Source organism: Musa acuminata, chromosome BXJ2-9 (assembly GCF_036884655.1).
Source record: "Musa acuminata AAA Group cultivar baxijiao chromosome BXJ2-9, Cavendish_Baxijiao_AAA, whole genome shotgun sequence".
In the NCBI taxonomy this organism is placed as follows: domain Eukaryota; kingdom Viridiplantae; phylum Streptophyta; class Magnoliopsida; order Zingiberales; family Musaceae; genus Musa; species Musa acuminata.
In genome coordinates, this window is record NC_088346.1 from 42,737,322 (window position 1) to 42,756,135 (window position 18,814).

General features: G+C 36.8%; 3 protein-coding genes across 5 annotated transcripts; 2 read left to right on the forward strand and 1 right to left on the reverse strand.

Annotated features, from left to right (window-relative positions):
* Positions 1-274: 274 nt before the first annotated feature.
* On the forward strand, positions 275-8,482 carry LOC135584690 (glycosyltransferase BC10-like). Of its 3 annotated transcripts, XM_009420172.3 has the most exons (11): positions 278-631; positions 717-833; positions 923-1,023; positions 2,098-2,169; positions 2,257-2,338; positions 2,479-2,559; positions 3,656-3,694; positions 5,092-5,157; positions 5,342-5,488; positions 6,945-7,043; positions 7,826-7,962. In XM_009420172.3, the coding sequence occupies exons 1-10, from the start codon at positions 401-403 to the stop codon at positions 6,960-6,962; spliced, it is 954 nt and encodes a 317-aa protein (XP_009418447.2). In that variant the 5' UTR covers positions 278-400; the 3' UTR covers positions 6,963-7,043; positions 7,826-7,962. The 3 variants fall into 3 exon arrangements, with proteins under 3 accessions (XP_064982555.1, XP_009418447.2, XP_064982554.1); XM_065126482.1 differs by lacking the exon at positions 6,945-7,043 and having other exon boundaries at positions 279-631; positions 7,826-8,482; XM_065126483.1 differs by lacking the exons at positions 5,342-5,488; positions 6,945-7,043 and having other exon boundaries at positions 275-631; positions 7,826-8,482.
* A 442-nt stretch (positions 8,483-8,924) lies between these two features.
* Positions 8,925-13,331, forward strand: LOC103998646 (uncharacterized). Its single transcript, XM_009420173.3, has 5 exons — positions 8,925-9,252; positions 9,501-9,657; positions 10,456-10,506; positions 12,410-12,502; positions 13,081-13,331. The coding sequence occupies exons 1-5, from the start codon at positions 9,104-9,106 to the stop codon at positions 13,138-13,140; spliced, it is 510 nt and encodes a 169-aa protein (XP_009418448.1). The 5' UTR covers positions 8,925-9,103; the 3' UTR covers positions 13,141-13,331.
* Positions 13,332-13,541: 210 nt separating this feature from the next.
* LOC135623472 (uncharacterized) lies at positions 13,542-14,575 on the reverse strand. Its single transcript, XM_065126484.1, has one exon. It carries the CDS (start codon positions 14,489-14,491, stop codon positions 13,637-13,639), a length of 855 nt encoding a protein of 284 aa, XP_064982556.1. The 5' UTR covers positions 14,492-14,575; the 3' UTR covers positions 13,542-13,636.
* Positions 14,576-18,814: the final 4,239 nt, after the last annotated feature.

Below are 18,814 nucleotides of genomic sequence, written 5' to 3' on the forward strand. Positions count from 1 at the left end.
TTATGTTTATATTTTCTTACAATTTGTCTCTGTTATTAGAATACAATTATATATTTTTTTAACAAATAAATTACATTTTTGATAATTATAATTAGTAAAGATTAATTTATAAAAATTATATGATAAGTGATCCTGGATTGATATCTTAAAGAAATAGGAATGATCTTATTTCTAGATGTACACGTGGTGGTTTGTGATCAACTCCCCGAACCGACTTGATTCGTGAGATTTGATGCGCTTCCGTTACATATTTGTCTACGGATGTATTTATTGCACGTAGCAACAGCTACATGTGGAAGAATACCATTTCCGTAACATATTTGTCCACGGAGACGAAATCCATTTGCGGCGACGCGGGGAGGGGGAGAGGAAATAGTTGGTGGTTGTGTTCGTCGCCCGGATGACGGCGATGAAGAAGAGAGCTTCTCCCCCGACGCTCTGGTTGGGCCTGCAGCTCATCCTGTGGCTGTCGGTGCTGGCGTGCACGCTCGCGCTGATCGGCATCGGCTCGAGATCGCCGTCCCCTGCCGCCCTCGTGGAGGTGCCCTTCTCCGGCACCCCGAAGATCGCTTTCCTCTTCCTCGCTCGCTCCAATCTCCCGCTGGATTTCCTCTGGCACGCCTTCTTTCAGGCATCGCCATCATCAAATATCTGTTTTTTTTTCTCGGTTTCTTTCTTTTGTGCGCTTTAAATTTTGCTTTTGACGTGCTGTGTAGAATGCCGAGGAGGATAAATACTCGATATACGTCCACTCGGAGCCGGGGTTTGTATTCGATAGGACGACGACGAGATCGCCGTTCTTTTTCGGGCGTCAGATTCAGGATAGCATAAAGGTCTTGCAGTCCCTTTTGTATTCTTGTTTCTCTTTTTGGTAGTTCGTGTAGAATTTTGATGCAATGGGGAAGAGGTTTGGGGTTCGCAGGTGGTGTGGGGTGAGGCAACTATGATCGAAGCGGAGCGCTTGCTTTTCGCTGCGGCCCTCAAGGATCCGGCTAACCGACGGTTCGCCTTAATCTCTGATAGGTACTGCGAGTTTCTTGAATTGCGACTAGGGATGGTCGCTGATAGATTTTGCGGTTTTGAAGCGCCGAGTATGACCTCAGTGTATTTATGAAGTTCGCGTGCATGAAATAAATTCCTTTTTAAATGTTTATTTCTGATCTGAGAATCATGCACATGTACTTACCAAAAAGTTTCTGCCGAAGGCTTTTTTTGTTCCCCACTGTGATTATTCATATTTATTTTTCCAGTACATTCTGGAACTAGCTGGCCTTGTTGTTCATGGTCTAACAACTTACTCTTTAAGAAATATTTTGTTGAAATTTAAGAGATTCCTACTTCCTACTTTTTGTACTTGTATTTAAGCAGACTAGCAGGATAACAAAACCAATATTCACTTGCTCTTGAGATCTCCTGCTATCATGTTTTTTTCTAGAAATCTCTAATGAAATATAGAAAAAAAGAAAAAAAATGGGGGTCCATTGAAATACAAAAAATAAGGGACAAGAGAAAACTCAACATAAAACAACTAGTGTAAGTAGTTTTAGAGACCCAATTTGGTTCAATGTTGCATCAGATTTTGATGGTACAACCACAACAATGACCCATATGAAGTTAGAACAGAAACTCAATTTTGTAGATAGATGTTGATTTATTACACACAGTTTTCGTGATTTTGATGATACTTTCTGTATGCCATTACTTGCTATCCTAAAATCATAAATTGAGTACTTCTAACTATGCCTATAGTATCTTGTATCAATTAGATATTAGGTTTTGATTGACTATTATCTTATGCCAATTGTAAATGTTAAGAAACATGACTTGATCCCAAGAGTACTGGTTGCAAGAGTTGTTGATTTTTTAGAAACATAAAAAAGGCTAAAAACTTACTTGAAAAAAGAAGGCATATAAACATGCTTGGGGTTCTACTGCACTTTTTGTTGTATATTCCTTTGACAGCCATTCAAATTATCTGCATGTGCTCTATTATGTTTCAAGACATATCTAGACGACAAAAAACTATTCTATACTTTTGTGCTGTATTTCATTTGTCTTTGTAGGCTGGATTTCTGATTCATTAATTTTATATTGCAGTTGTGTTCCTCTTTACAACTTCAGCCATATATATAACTATGTGATGTCTTCTTCAAAGAGTTTTGTGGATAGGTGGGCTGCCAAAGGGCTCTTTTTTGTACATTTTTTTTTCATGATTTAACATTTTTTTACGGTCTTCCTCTGTGGCCATTCTTCTAGCTTTCTTGACAAAAGGGAACGACGTTATAATCCTAAGATGTTTCCTACAATACCCAAGGACAGATGGAGAAAAGGATCCCAGGTTACCATGCTAAAACCTTTGCATCTCTTTTGAAAAGATCAGTAGTTCTTTCCATTTACATTTAGAAGATAAGAAATGAACTTTTTGTTTAGCATTTAAGTTCCTATAGTTTCTTTAACTGCATTGACACTTCAATTCAGTGGACAATCTTGGTAAGAAAGCATGCTCAGATTGTGGTGGCTGATACTGTTGTGTTTCCAGAATTCAGGAGATTCTGCAAGGTAAGGAGTGAATTCATGTACATAGTTTTTCTTCTGAATTTTATTCGTTTTCTATTTTTGGTAATGTATTCTCTTTCATATTTGAGCCTAGTCTATGTGAAGTTGTGCAATATGTGTAATTCTAGTTTTGCTATATGCAAGATCATTTGTGTATCCATAACTCTAGATCCTATTCATTTCTCTGATATATATATGTATATGTATATGTATATGTATATGTATATGTATATGTGTGTGTATATACACACACACATATACATACATATTCATGCATACATACATATATGTGTGTGTGTGTGTGTGTGTATAATCACCTTCCTTGTAGTCAGATAGTTTTTGATACAAGAAAATTTTAAGCTTAAATAGAAATAAGCTAAATCTACTATCCTGAATTTTTATCTTGAGCAAAACCCGCAGAAGAAAAATTTTCATTTATCAAGTTTCAGCTTGCTTAAAAATCCATACCGAAATATTATATTAGAATTTACAGTCTGCAGTTAGGGCAGTCAGTAGCTGCTGTTATATGTCAGCAATGAATGAATAAAGCAGCTAAGAAGGTATTCAGATCATATAGTTGCTATTCTCTGACCAAGTTTATATTGGTAGGACAACATATTATGTTTGAGCACAATTAAGACATTATACTATCTTTCGTGTCAGGAATCCATGATCATAACTTAAATTCTGTATCTAATTACTGCTAGCAATTTTGGATGTTTCATGATGAGAACTGAGAAGAAATACTTCTAAACATTTTCCAGTATCTGCCATCTTATGTTAGATGCTGGTAGTTGAAAATGCACTAAAGTGATCATAGTAATAATATCTCAGTACTCTCAAAGAAGAAATGCTTTGGCAACAATGTCATCATAATTTGTCTTAACCTGATATTGCTTCATGTTTGTATTTTGTTGCCAGAACAACTGTGTTTGTGGCCTCAAGATTATGAGGAAGTCAAAATATTCATCATATCTAGATGTGTTGTCCTTAGTCATTTCAAATGAAATTTTTTTATGATCCAGAAATTAATTGTTTCATTCAGTTCATCATGGAAATTTTTACAGAATCATGGACTATTGTATTTACCTTTTTGCAGAGGCGAATAGAACCAGTGCTTGGTGGAAAACAGAATCATGTGAGTTGACCATTTTGTTACCCTATAATTGATTGATGGCCTCTTGAGATACATTTATAATATTTGCTTGTCAAATGTAGCTACATAATTTAGCTGGTGTTTTGCTTCCCACTAGCTTTTAAGGTTAAGTGAATCATATTTGCTTTCTTGATGAGGGGAGATAAGTTGATGGTTTCATGCACTGCAATCATTCTGAGTGTTATTCAAGCAAAAAATTTGTAATTTTGGGAGGGTAAGAAATTTTGTCATTTCTGTACTTAAAAGCAAATATGTGAAACTGGCAACACATGTGCTTACCATGATATGCTGAGTGCTGATCATAATAAGAGAGAGGTAGAGATTTACATGAAATATTCTTAAAAAGAAATGGGTGAGTATTATATTTTTAAATTCATGTACTTCAGTATAACTAATACCTTCCTCAGGTGTGCATTCTAGTTTTCTACCTCTACCTGATAATTCAAGTCTGCATATGTGCCATAGCTTTGAAAAATTCAAGAAATCGTTTCGTGTAGGTTGGTGGATTAACCTAGTTTATGCCTACTGCACAAGCACAAGGATCATGGGAGGAGAGTATTGGGTTTGATTTTCCAAGTAAATAAACAAACCTTTTAGTAGGGATCTCAAACATTGCACTTTCGAGCGCAACTTGCAAATGCTATTTTTTAGCAAAAAAGAGATCCGATCTTCTAAAGACACTAAAGTTGTCATTAATGAAGATCATTGATAAACTACGAGATTGGAATGCCAAAAAATTACTTTAAATCAGAGCACAGATATGAGCTGTTCCCTTCAAAAATAAAAATAAAAATCTGTTCCCTAGTTTGGGTACATAGTCTCCTACAGGGAGCAGAGTATGAGATATCTGTGGGACAAACAAAGTCATAGTGTCTGATACATAAGTTGTTCATTTATTAGTGGATGAGAGCTCGTAAAAGGTGTCTTGTTAATCTCATTGATTTTCCACCTTCAATAACTGAGATTAACTGATTTAAACTCTTTGAAGTATGAGATATCTCAAACTATGTTCTTTAAGAGTCGATACAACTTGACTTTGTAAGGTAGAAATGATGAAGCTATATAACAGTCCATGTGTTGGGAAAAGTCCCACTAATGACAAATTTTGTGTTAGGAAAACGCCATTTACCTAAATAATGTTATTTTCATTGAACTATGGCTTTCTAATTATGCTGATTAGCATAGTACAGGTTTGGCTAAGAGGAATTCCTAGCATATCAATTTATATGCATGATTTACTTTCCTTAGTTTGAGTCAAGAGTTGCTCATCTGTGAAACTGAAATTGTGTGGTTGATGTATTTCTCCACAGAAGCATATACTGAAATTTTACCTTAAGAGACCTCCTTTCAGAATGAACTTCTGTTTAATGTATGTGCAGAAAGAAGCCGCTCAGAAGGAACACAACTGTATTCCAGATGAACACTATATGCAAACATTACTCTCTGTAAGACGAAATATACTTTTCTAATTTTGTTTGGCTAGCGCAATTCTGCATTTATCATCTGCATAGTGCATGTAAATCTTCACTGCATAATTGGCATGCAATATTTTATGCAGAATTAGACGTCATGTCTACTCAGAAAGCTTAATAAAAGGTTTTTTTAATGTTAAAGTTTTTCTTTTTATAGATGAATCAGCTTGAAGATGAACTGGAGAGAAGAACTTTAACATATACTTCATGGAACCAATCTATAGATGCACAGGAAAAAAATAATTGGCATCCAAAGAAGTTTGAGTTTGCTGATGCAAGCCTACAGCATATTACAGAAATAAGGGTGAATATTATCTAACATTTATATTACATATCAACAGAGTGCAGTGCATATGTTTCTGCATACCTTAAGAATATTTTATGCAATTATGATGGTTTTAGCATCTTTGTCTTTTGATATTCTTTCATGTGAAAATTTTTATTTTGATAATCCATCTTTTTTATATGTATAGAAGTAATTACACATTTACATGTGTAACACATATGTACAGATATAATGTGTATGTATGTGGATGTAATCCATTGTAAATAATGATCATGTTGTCACTCTTTTGAGACAACTGATCATCATCTTGCCTGGACCTCCTTTACTCTGAGACTTGCTTGGACTTGTTGGAAGGGAATGGAACATCCTCATTTATCTAAGACAGAATGAGCTGCTTGATCCTGGCTATTGCCTGGAACATATGTCAGGAAAGAAAGAAACATGAGGATTTCCTTCCCTGTGTTGTCTAAAGCTTTGCCTTAGCTAATTTTTTGGATGGGGAATCCTGTATGAAAAACATTTTGATTTTTCTGATGAATGTTGATGGGCTTTGAGCCTATTTGTTGTTTATACGAAAAAGAAAGAAGGTACTTGGAGATTTGGTAGCATACACCTACAAGATAGGAGTTGACCTTAAACTAATTTAAAAAAAGGAAGAGTGGGAACAAATAGCTTTTGACAATAACTGAATCAGATAAGTTCTAAGACAGATGATGGTGGTGAGAATTCTAGTCTAGGTGATTAAATTAAATTACAAATTAAAATTTCATCCAACAGACATATGATCCATTTCGGAAAATTGTACACATGCAGATATTTACACTTATTCACCTCTCCAATTTGAGTAAATGGATTGAGATCAGGATGGAAATAACTTGACTTATTACCTTTATGAAGGGTTTTATTTTTGTAACATACCCAGTGTCAGCTGTTATGTAAACATATTGACCTAACCTAAATTGATTGAGACTTACTTTACCCATCAGTTGCAGCATATTTATTCTGACACACTATTGTTCTGATAAGCACCATGCCAGATTAACGAAGAAGTTGAGAAATTGATAAATGGATCGAGACATGAATACAATGTCTGTGCTACACACCATGTCAACAAGCACATAAAACCATTTATCTGATCTAATTTGATAGATAGCTAGCGGAATGGTTTGGAGAACTTGACTATCAATGACAGTGAAAATGAATGTCAACAATTTGATCCTGAGTTTTCAAGAACACAGCCAAAGATTTAGCTTTAAATGTTATTTGATTCACACTTGTCAACTTATTAGATGATATTTATGATGTTAAACAAGTGATTTTGAGGAAATTTGTACTTCAGTTGAGAGAAATGTTCAGATAACTGTGAAAGTAATCTATAAAAAAAATAAAAAACCTTAAAGTTATTCTGTAAAAGCCTACGATAATTCTGAAAAATGATAATGACAAATGAGTGAAGACTTTCTCCCTTTTTCAGATTGTTGACAGAAAGTGAATGCAACTTTTAGCATGTGATGGCCATGCCAGAGTGTTGGGAGGCTACTTCAAGAAAAGAACTCTTCCTGTTGGAAAATAGGTGAATAGTGTTGATATGTGTGTGTGTGTGTGTGTGTGTTTCTTTTTTCTTTTTGCTTTTTTCAGTGAGGTTTACCTAAGGTTTCAAATTCTGTTCTGGTAGTAGTACATCTGGGTTGGTAAAGTACCAATATTTTTGCTACTGACCTAACAAAGTATAAAAAACAGTGTCAAGTTCAGTAATATCATGTTACTGACCTACTGGTATTATCAATTTGTCAGTAGACTGTGGAAGATTAAAGGTTGGATGAGGCTACATTCTTGTTTATTGTTAGAGAAGTGGGTTCAGTGGTTCTTTTTTGTTTCCTTGAGCGAACCTCATGCACAGGGTATGGTTCTTTTTCGTTTTGTTGAGTGAACCTCATGCACAGTGTATGTATCAGAATATTCTTAAAATAGAGCATCTCAAGGGTTTATATTATAGCAACAACAAGCAGTATTGTCCCAGCTACTAGTGCCGACTACATAAATCTTTTCTTCTCATTGAACTACCTCAGATCTCATATCTCATTAAAATTTGGGTATCACAAGTTGAGATAAAAGCATGCCTTTGTGTGAGTAAGTATTTTGATGCGGTAAATATGGTTCATTTTGCAAGCTTGGTTACATGGTATTGAACTTGATTTATTAGGATGTTTTTCTTGAAATCTTGTGGCAATTTTCTTTGCCGCCTATCTCAATTTCTCATCCTATATTTAGTATTTAAAAAACTGTCTTCTTTTTTGTTAATAAGTAAATGTTCTTTTCAGATTAACAGCTAAATTGTTCTCCATTATTTTGCAGAACATTAATCATATATACTATGAGACAGAATATCGAACGGAGTGGTGTCAATGCAATGTCATTTTTGTACCATGCTTCTTGTTCGCTAGAAAGTTTTCTCGCAGTGCGGCCATGCGCATTCTGAAGGAGGGCCTAATTGGACCATTTGATGCTGGTGCTGTATTATTTACTAGCTCCTAAATTCATACTAACACAGTTAGCAGCTCGATAATCGTACGGCGGTGCTTGAAGTTCAATGGTGCAATCGGATCATGCCTTCAGATCATCCGAAAATTGAACATTACCTGCAAAGTTCCAAATGGACAAAGGTGTCCTCACCAGCGGTTATTAGCAGAAAGGCGACAGTTATCTTTTCATTGATAGTACTAAATGAAATCTGAGAATTAATCGTCAGAGAGAAGAAGATGCAGGTTTGTACAGAATCTACACCATGACAGAGTAGGAGAAACCTCCTTTCAATACACGATGATAGCATATAAAGAGAGTTTGTATTGTCTGATGTAATATTTGGCTTATATATAGAGGGAATTGACATAGAACAAGTATAGGAATTGTATACTGCCAAGTGATTTTATTTCTGAGCAATTACTATAGATATTTTTTTCATACGAGCAAACAGTTTTTTAATCCACCATACATTTTTGTATTTTAATTTCAGATGCTTGTTGTACGTTAATGTGGGTCAAAATCTCATAGTAGAATGTATGCGAAATGACGAGTTATCTCTTCATAGTTGGCTCAAGATACTTTGATGGATCACAGAACAATGGCATGAAACAACGAGGTATTGTTTCTTTCTAAGATAATAACATGGAAGATTGCAGCAAATACCGGATGGAGATTTGTGGAAAGAATAATCGTACTACAATATCAAGCAGCATGGTGCATCTGGAGACTTCACTTAAACTTGACTGCATCAATTTTCACGAAGATTTTGATCAAGGAATCTACGCTCTATCGGACCCTTCTCGGTATTGTTTGTAGTTTCTATATCTATTTGCTTTAATTTTGTATTTAATTATATATATATAATATAATATATAATATACAAGGAATTACAGCTTGTGTAAGCAAGAAACTTAGCTGTTGGGATTAGGACAGCAAACACAACATCTGTATCGTTGCCCAAGGGTTTGAGTTGTAGGGGAATGGCCTGGCCCTCGAGAGGAAAACAAGGGAAGAAGACAACGAGGAGCGAGGGAAGAGGCATCGATCGATCCCACGACCAGAGTCAGCTGCCACATAGAGGGAGGAGGAGGAGGAGGAGGAGACGAAGAGATGGACGAGGTATTGACCGCCGCGGACGTGGCGGCGTCGAATGCGTTGGCGGGTGACGCCCTTCCGCCGTCCCTTTCCTCCAATCTCCCACTCGTCTCCGCGCTCCTCGCCTTCTCCATCGCCCAATTCCTCAAACTCTTCACCACCTGGTCCGTCCTCGTTCACGCCCCATCCGAAAGTTTGCATATTTACAATGATTTCGCTACGGAAGCTCCCCAATTCCTCTTATTCTGATGTTATGCGTGATTGATTTGATGCCCATGCTTCACAGATAAATGACTTTTTTTTAAAAAAAAATTTGTGTTTCTTGAATCTCTGCTAACTCTTTTATTTGAGCATTATGGTTGTTATAGTTATTCTGTGGTAAGCCTTCAATATGTCCATCCTAGACATGCAGGTACAAGGAGAAAAGATGGGATTCTAAGAGGTTGCTTGGCTCAGGTGGAATGCCTTCATCACATTCAGCTACGGTGGCAGCTCTCGCCATGGCTATAGGCCTACAAGAGGGGCTTCACAGTTCTTCATTTGCCCTTGCTGTAACTTTAGCAACCATAGTAAGTAGGAATTATCTAAATCCCTCAAGCTTTTTGATTAAGCAAGTTATTTATAATTTTTTTGTTGTCTTATGAGATTCATATATAGTTCTCGAACTGTACCAACTAAATTATGATATATACTATTCTAGTCATAAAATTTTGCCTTGTGTATGAATATGTCCAATATGGATGCATGACTATGTAATCACACACATCATGTTTCATGGCGGCTTGGCTACATGTCTTGAACTTCTTTGTGGACTTTGATGCTATTGTTATGTTTTCATCTTAAATGGTATACTGACAACTATATGTCTTGAACTTCTTTGTGGACTTCATCTTATTGTTATTTCTTGATCTTAAATGGGACACTGACAAATGACATTAACTTGGTTTGTGACTTGAAGTTGGTGCAGTACGAGATGCTAAAAAAAGAGTTTAATGTTCTTCATGTCTACTAAAGTAACTGCATATTTTAGCAAAAACATACCCCCATGTTAAGATCATGATATGATTTTTCTTTACATTTCATAGAGTTTATTTTAAACTCAAGCTGCAGCTTCTTTTGATGCTACAATAATTGATAGTCATACTTTCCATTCTCTTTGATACCAGCATAAAAAAAATTATTGTTTTGTGACATGGGTTCATGTCAATATTTTCTGGCATGCCACATTTCACCCATGTCTATATGTGCCAATGATATTGGCAACTCTTAAACTTGAGAGTGCCATAGAAACTACATGTGCACATTTGATGTCTTTAAAATCAAATATACTCATAATTAGATATTAATCTCAATCTAAATATTCTCAGGTTATGTATGATGCATCTGGAATCCGACTGCATGCTGGTCGGCAAGCTGAGGTAAAATCTCAAAGTACAGCTTGATGTTTTGATCTTATCTTTATGTAGAATCAGTTCTATGGGATGCATGCCAAAATACTTCGAACATTAAGTTTTTGGGACTTTCCAATTTTAATAGGGATTGAATCTGCAACTGGTTGACCTTACAGAAAGAATGTCATTTTCATTACCAAATTTTTTGTGACTTAGATAACGAAGATATTGGTTAGTTTTTGCAATTTCCACTGTTAAGATTTTTGTATCGGATGGTTGTTGGTTATGTTAATTTTGTTTGATGAATTAAACCATAGTTGAATGTTCTTTTCTCCAATTTGAGTGGTTTATGATATTATCAAGATGATATAGACCCTGAAGTAGTGTCTATATGCTGCACTCTTGGAGAATAAGCTGGCTAATGTATGTATGAGCAATATGACTTAATCATTGGTTTCAGCAACTTTGCTTCCATCTGGATTGTCAACTATAGTAGTTCTTTGGAGGTTTTTTGCTGATACTACAAAATTATTAAGGTGTGGTTGTTTCTTATAGGCTCTTTTGTCTATTCGTTCCTCCTAGAGGAACATTTTCTTCCTCTACCAGTAACAGGCCGTTTTCGCCTTGTCGATGTTGAACCTATTAGAAGGCATATACAAGTTTACATTAACAACTGTTTTCACTTTTTAATGTACTAAAGAAACACTGACACAAAGCTAGAAATTCTTTCCTTGTTTCTTTTTCCTCATATATTTACTTATCTACAAGCATTTTTGCATTATAAATTAACATTTTGTTTATCTGCTTTACAATTTATGGTCACAAAATAAATTTGATCAAAGGTAGCTTTTGATATAATTAGACAATCAGCTAGGTTTGTTTATGTTAAGATTTAGGAGAGATAATTTACTAGTCTCATCGTTTTATATCCATCTTTTTTTATATTAATTTGTAAGTGAGTCTTGCTTGACAAATCTATTTGTGATATATCAAACCATTGCTCTCAAGCTTGAAACATGCTAATTAATCAGCCTAAATCTTCATCATTGAGTATATAAGTTTCTTAAGTAATTAAACGCCTCCTCCATATGTTTGGGTGGTTCTGAAATAGCTGGATGCTTTGTAATATGCATCTTAGAGTGACCGAGAGTGTCTATTTATTGGTGGGTTTCGTGAAACCATAGGATGCTTCATTATGACGAAGAATCTTATATTTTTGTCATTTCTTCGTAGTTTATTGTGCCACTTTTCCATGTCCTATTTTATGATCCTCAAAGTAGTAATCAGAACCATATTCGAAATATAATTTTTATTGAAGTGGTATCAACTTGCTTCATATGACGAAGAATCCAGATGAATCTAAGAATCTTATATTTTTGTCAATTGTTAAGCTTGCTCATTTCTTCGTAGCTTGTTGTGCCACTTCTCCATGTCTTATTTTATGATCCTCAAAGTAGTAATCAGAACCATATTTGAAATATAATTTTTATTGAAGTGGCATCAACTTGCTTCTAGTTTTTTGAAGATCATCTTTATTATGATTTATATTCTAACTGCTATCGAGTATTTCTGAAGGTTTCATTTCCCGCTGATTCTAGCAAATGTAGAAAAGATTACTGTTTCCTCTTTTTTTTTTTACTTTTTGACCTCCTTTTTTCTTGTGTTTGAGCATGGTTTGGGGAGGAGGAGAGGGGAATCAGGGAGAAAAAAGGATTCTCTGCTGGAATTATGATTAATGGTGCCTTTCATCTATGTGCATGGTTTAATTTTTGTATCTCATCCTAAGACATAATTTCTTGCTACCAAAACTTGGATTCTTGTGTACTTGGATATGGTATTTTGTGGCTTTCATTTTTAGATATGGCTGTTATTTAAAATGATAAACATATTAGATCTTCTATAACTTCTCGTTTCATGGTCATCGTTGCAGTTGTTGAATCATATAGTATGTGAGCTACCACCAGAGCATCCTGTGTCTAATTCTAGGCCTTTACGAGAACTCCTTGGACACACACCACTTCAGGTAGGCTGCAGATGCAATTCATGGTCTTGGCAAATTTTCATAATCAATATTTCTGATGCTGCATCTCAGTCTACATTTGTCTGCTGAGGTGAACGATAAGAAACTCCAGATGTGCATTCGTTTTTTCAGGACAAGGACTTCAGTATGTTGTGAACTCTGATTTGTTAATGAACTACCTCATTAAATTTATCCTAATTTATCTGTTTTTTCTATCTACGTTATTCTAGGTGTATCAATTACCTTGGCTTATTATAACTAATTAGAAGCAGTAAAGAAACAATGATATCTCATGCCCTTTTTCATTGCTGGTCTTAAGAGCAAAGTCAATAGGCTGCATATTATACAGAAGAGCTCATTGCATTCAACTAACAAATAGTTTAGCGCAATTATCATACACTATATCATGGTTTTTAAGGCATTGTAACCCTCACCGAAACATTAGACTATTATAACTGCAGTTGTTAGAGTCAAAACTAGTCCTCAAGACCAAGTATTATTTTGCAGAAAGGCTTCTGTTTTTAGTGTAGTTATTATGTTAGCAATTGGCAACTCTAATCAAGTGCAAATTTCTCATGCAGGTCTGTGCAGGTGCAATCCTGGGATGCATAGTTTCTATCCTCATGAAGAATTCTGTGTGAGTTTACCCGGTGTCACGCAAGAGTAGGGTTCCTTTGAACATCGGGGAGAACTGGTTTGTGTATTAGCAAGCTTTGTCTCCATCTTGTTGGATAAAACTGTGACAATACAGCAGAAATTATCCCTAAACATACATTATGATGGCATCTAAGTTGAATATAAAAGTTAGCACTTCGCAGTTCTTGGCATGTTACTTCCCTTCTTGTCAATACGACAGAACTTTGATTCCCTTGCATGGTGTTGCATGTTATGTTTCCAATACTTCATGTTATGGAAGACATGCACAAATCATTTATTATTATTATTGTTACTTGTCTGGCTTGATCTATTATTGATGCTGACAATAAGATGCAGTAAATACACCATACTGGCCGCAGCTCAGTATCATTCGAGGCAACATACGTCAAAGAATGAGATGTACCAAAGAAAATATGCTCGGTACTTCTCTCTCTCAACCACTGTGCCATGCTCAACATGGAAGTAGGCATCATGTGAAACCTAGAAAGCCCTGTGATAGAACCCATGAATCTTCTTCCACGACTCCTCCCTCTGCATCCTCAGCTGCTTGTAGAAGTTGCCGATGAAAGCCTCCGCCTTGGCAAACAACTCCTGCTTGCTCAGCTCCCCGGCCTCCTCCACCTTCTCTTCCTTCTCCTCTTTGACGAAGCTGTCTCCCTCGGTGCCACCGATGAAGAAAAGGCTCGGCCTTGACGGGCAGCGCTTCAAAGTTTGCGCTCTCGTCTGCACCGCCGGCTTCCGTGGTGGCTTCGCCGCCTGTGTAACCCGTTCTTGCGGGCTGACAAGCTTGGTTGCATCAGTAGCCGCGTCATGGACGGCGGCTTCCACGGGGACCGGAGTCTCCAGGGAGTTCTGCGCTTTCTTCTCCTCGTGAGGCCTGGAGATGGCGGTGAGGAAGCCGGCCTCGAGTCCCAGAGCGACGATGAGGATGTTGAGAAGGAAGTACAGGTAAGAGGTCCTCAAGGATGAGGATATGAAAGGGGTGAAGAGGAGGAGAGCGAGAAGGAACGCCCCCTTTGCTACTTGAGACGCCGGCAGCTTCTCCATGGCGAGCCACAAGGATGTGAACAGTGGTGGCGACACGGAGGGGAAGCATGGCGCAGATTTATAGAGCAAAGAGAAGGGCGCATGAAAGAGACGATTTGGAAGCAGATAAGATGAAGGCTTCGGATCAATGCTGAGCTCAGAAGATGTCGCTGCGGGAGGAGGAGGAGGAGGATAAGGTCGGTGAGAATATTCCGTCACTTTTGGTGATCCACGAGAAGAGAAGAGAGCTTTTGGGATCTTTGATTTCTCCTGTCTTCCTTTCTTTCTCCTCTTCACTCCCACTTGCATGGAATGGGATAGTGGAGTGTGGCCCCTCCTCTTCTTTCTTCTTCCTCCACGCTCCTCCTTTTCCTCCTATTGTGCACGCCATGTCATGACATGTTCGATGTATTGACTGGATTTCTAATCATGACTATGATACATAGATCGTCTCGAATCTTGTATTGATGCTAACGGGGTGAAGCAAGTGATGGTGGATTTGGTTTATGTCGGACATCATCTCTACCGCCCTCCATCGATCCCTTTGAAGTGGATGGAATTGCGAAGAAGCTGCATCATCCATGAACAACAAGTGGGTAATGGTGAAGAAGAAAGAACGCATGGTAACGTGTCATGCTGCTGACAGACATCGTTTCCCATGCTCAGCTCAAACATAAGTAGTAAGCATGCATGTCTGATCACTACAGTTCTGAAGAACACTGAGGTCAGCAACAACGTACGAATTCCATGGCAAAAGAAGCCAAGAAGAAGGATGACAGCGAAGGTGAAGAAAAGAAGGGTTCCTTTATATCCTGCATCGTCTTTTGCCGTGGACCGATCCTGTGGGGCTTTATTATCTGACGCAAGAATTGGCCTTCTTTGGCTGCTTTGCCTTTGACGTCGCTGTGGCAGCAAAGGATAGAATCTCATGTGACTCGGAAAGCAGCTGTAACCTTTTCTTCCTCTCTCTCTCTCTCTCTCTCTCGAACTTATCTTCATGCAAGCCAGGAATGTTACTGTACAATCTTTTCTACGATTCCCGGTCTCCTATTCTTCTGATCTTGTTCGAGATTTCAGAGTCAATCTATTTCAAATCAGAAATCGCAAGCTTCAGTGTCTTAAAATAATCGAATTTGATTGGGAGACTTACAAAACTATATCGGGGGGCATATATCCAATAAAACTCTTTTCTATGCATAAGTTGGTGCCCATATTAATAGGGTAATCTCTCCTAAAATTGCCTAACCAAGATCTCTTATAATGGTCTTTAGGTTAATTCATGGTGGTTGTGTAGGATTGTTGGATACTTCTTTTTAGGACATGAATAGTGACCGAGTTAATGTGCTGACTATAATAACATGATATTATATTATCGTTGGACTAATAATAAAGTAGTAGTAGTCTTCAAATGGGCATATAGTGTATCCCCTATCAAATATGTTTTAACAATCATACCTAATTTCTCCTAATAACTAAGTATCAAATTAATACGATGGACAACTATTTTATCATGAGCTTAATTTTATTGAGGTTTACAAGATGATCTTCTTCCCTATATACCACTTATGGAATCTCAAACATGTCTTATGTTCTTAGCTCATGATGGAGTGCTATTTTGAAGCTTCTTTTAGACAAAGATGATATCCAGAATAGGTTCCCGACATGATCTCTTGTATACGTATGTTATTAAGGAGTGAAAGGGTCTTTATTTTTATTGATATAATATATTTGTGTTTGACTTGATAGACAAAGATATGGTAAAAGTGAAAATAATGGAGTGAACATGAGCTAAAAAAAAGTTTGAGTTGTTGTCATTCTTTGATCATAGGTCATGGTAACATGACAAGCTATAGGTAATAGTGTTGTGATAAGATACTAAACTATTTGAGGATTGGGTGTGAAGCCTCAAAGTGTCTTCCCATCCTTGATTACATTATTATTGGGCCTTCTTCAAGGATTAGCATAGCTCATTGGTTGAATCATAAGTCTTCAAATTTGGATCTATGGAGCACTAAGACTAATTTATTAGTCATAATATTAGCAACCCCAATAAAGCTTTACTTAAGGATTTAAATCTAAAATTAATACCAATCTCGATAACCAAACAAATCAGTATGGTATTTGCGTTGTTAGAGCAAGGAATATAATAAATCAAAACAATAATAAATCTAGAATTAATACTAATCTCGATAGTCAGACAAATCAGTATAGTATTTATATATCATGTTATTAGAGCAAGGAATGTAAATCAAAGTAATAATAAAAATATTTTTAGTGAAACATCTTTGGTAATCTCTCAAGAGAGTTTTTTAATGAACAATGGATAAGTATTTTTGGTAAGAAAAAATCATTTTTGTTAATTGAAATTGAAGGATAATATGAAATCAATTTATATAGTTAGTATATTCATCATTATTAGTAACTTCATATTAAGATTATAATCAATATTATTATATTGTTGGTATGATCAGTATTGATATCATCAGGACATGTATGACTTAAATGCCACAATGTTAGCTCGAAAACCCCATAAATGCCACAATGATCAGTATTGATATCATCAATATTAGCTCGAAAACCCCATAAATGCCACAATGTCTGGTTGATTTGAGCACACCAGTCGACGACGTGCTCGACCAATTGCCGCACCCGCGCACGGTTTGCAACCCAAACGACGCCCAACTGTGACAGCAGACAGCGTCAAATTAGAACCAAATCTTTGTCGAAGAAAGATGAAACTCGCGGTTCGTTGCACTCAACGACATGGCACCGGCGAGGGTTGGTGACCCTAAAGCTGAAGCCGGCTTCTCCGTCGCCAGCGTCGACATGCCATTGATGATAGTAGCCACGAGAACTTGCATCGGACTCACAAGAACAACGATGAGGGCGACGGCGTGTGGGCGAGGACAGCGACAAGGGCACACGGGCAAGGATGATGACTAGGGCACGCATGCAAGGACCGCGATGAGGGTGAGGTGGAGGGGTCGGGCGACCGTCACCGCTGGGTGATGTCGAGGTCGTCAGCTAACAATAGCAAGTCCTCATGGACGTCAACACAAACAAGAAAAGAAGAGGGGAGGGAAGGTGAGGGTGACGAGAGTCACGATGGAGAATAAGAGGTCGGAGGAAGAGGAGAGGGGATGGCGGAGATAAGGAGCAATGTCGTGTTTTAGGCAAAAGAGCTGAATGATGAGTTGTCGTCGTCTTCGTCTTCCACCTGCATCCTACCTGCGTCCTACCTGCTTCGCCTGCAAGCACAAAACAATCTCTATACTACATGTTTAATACATGATGCCTTGAGCTGCCGACAACATCTCGCACGCCCCCAACCTGCTCGACGTAAAGCACGCCATAAGCGTTGGGCGAGAAGAGAAGGAACGCTGATGTTGCCCACCATCAACCGTTTCCGTAGTAGCGGTTGGATGTCGGGGGACCTGTGCGACTTGAGCGCGAAGCAACAGTTGTCGTCATACCGGTGATATCATGATCAACCCTATGATGATGATGATGATGATATCATGATTAATGAAATCTCTCTCACCATTAAGTTAATATATAATAAATAAAAAAGGGAGAGAATAATTTGGGAAATCTTCCACTAAAGATTAGCTATTGCAACTACATATATTGATTTAGTATAAGAAATTTCTCTGTAGACAAACAAATAAGTGTTGATTAAATGAGTTTAGATGCCAACAAATGTTGATTTTAAACACTCGTATAATATCTTAAAAATTAATAATGATATATTATTAGCTTGAGCTTAAGTATTTAATGATATCAGAGGAACTCTTATCCGAGATTCACTGATAAATTCACTAATATACTAAATCGACCAATCCAATTAGGTTTCACTTTACTATCTTCTTTATGTTTTAATACTAATTTATATATTATATAATTATTTTAATTTCTAAAATAAAAATATCTATCGAATAACTTGTAATTACAAATCATAAATTTCTCACTTAATCTATTTATTAAATATTAATAATTCGAAGCCTCATTCGATGTATTTTTAACAGTATAATAAATTTAATTAATAAAAAAATTAATAATTTATCATAAAATTCTATATTCGAATTTTGTCACCGTCATTTATCTTTTTGTATATTAAAAAAAATCCACACACCTAAAACATGCTCTCTCTCTCTCTCTTTCTCTCTCATGCTAGAGAGATGTTTTGACATGCGACGATCCAAGACAAGAATGTGGCAGCGGAAGCCATTATTGCAATCTGACGTACGAATGCTAAGATGCAGGCAAAAAAAGGTAGTTGGTGGCTCATACCAACCTTTTTAGGTGGATCGAAAACAGCCAACGGAGACCCATCCAAAGTTCATATTGGTTAGATGAAGGCAAACTCAACATGTCATATATATGATTTCTCATCGAAGTCTGTGGTTTCTTAATCCAAGCAAATATCATTAATCTCCTCAAACAACTAAAATTGCATTTGAATATTTTGTTCAAAACTTATTACATGTGAAGTAATAATGTACTAATCGATTCGAATGTCTAAATAGAGTATTTATGAATCCAATAAAGGATTATGAGCCTTCATTATTTGTTGACTAATCTTTCCTTTTTCTTTGTCTCTCTCAATAATTATATGCCGCATGCACCACATGC

Coding starts and splice junctions, on each gene's coding strand:
- LOC135584690 (XM_065126482.1), top strand. CDS start 401: ATGACGGCGATGAAGAAGAGAGCTTCTCCCCCGACGCTCTGGTTGGGC. Junction 632..716: donor TCTGGCACGCCTTCTTTCAG/GCATCGCCATCA, acceptor CGTGCTGTGTAG/AATGCCGAGGAGGATAAATA. Junction 2,339..2,478: donor GATGGAGAAAAGGATCCCAG/GTTACCATGCTA, acceptor ACTTCAATTCAG/TGGACAATCTTGGTAAGAAA.
- LOC103998646 (XM_009420173.3), top strand. CDS start 9,104: ATGGACGAGGTATTGACCGCCGCGGACGTGGCGGCGTCGAATGCGTTG. Junction 9,253..9,500: donor CTCAAACTCTTCACCACCTG/GTCCGTCCTCGT, acceptor CTAGACATGCAG/GTACAAGGAGAAAAGATGGG. Junction 9,658..10,455: donor CTGTAACTTTAGCAACCATA/GTAAGTAGGAAT, acceptor AAATATTCTCAG/GTTATGTATGATGCATCTGG.
- LOC135623472 (XM_065126484.1), bottom strand. CDS start 14,491: ATGCAAGTGGGAGTGAAGAGGAGAAAGAAAGGAAGACAGGAGAAATCA.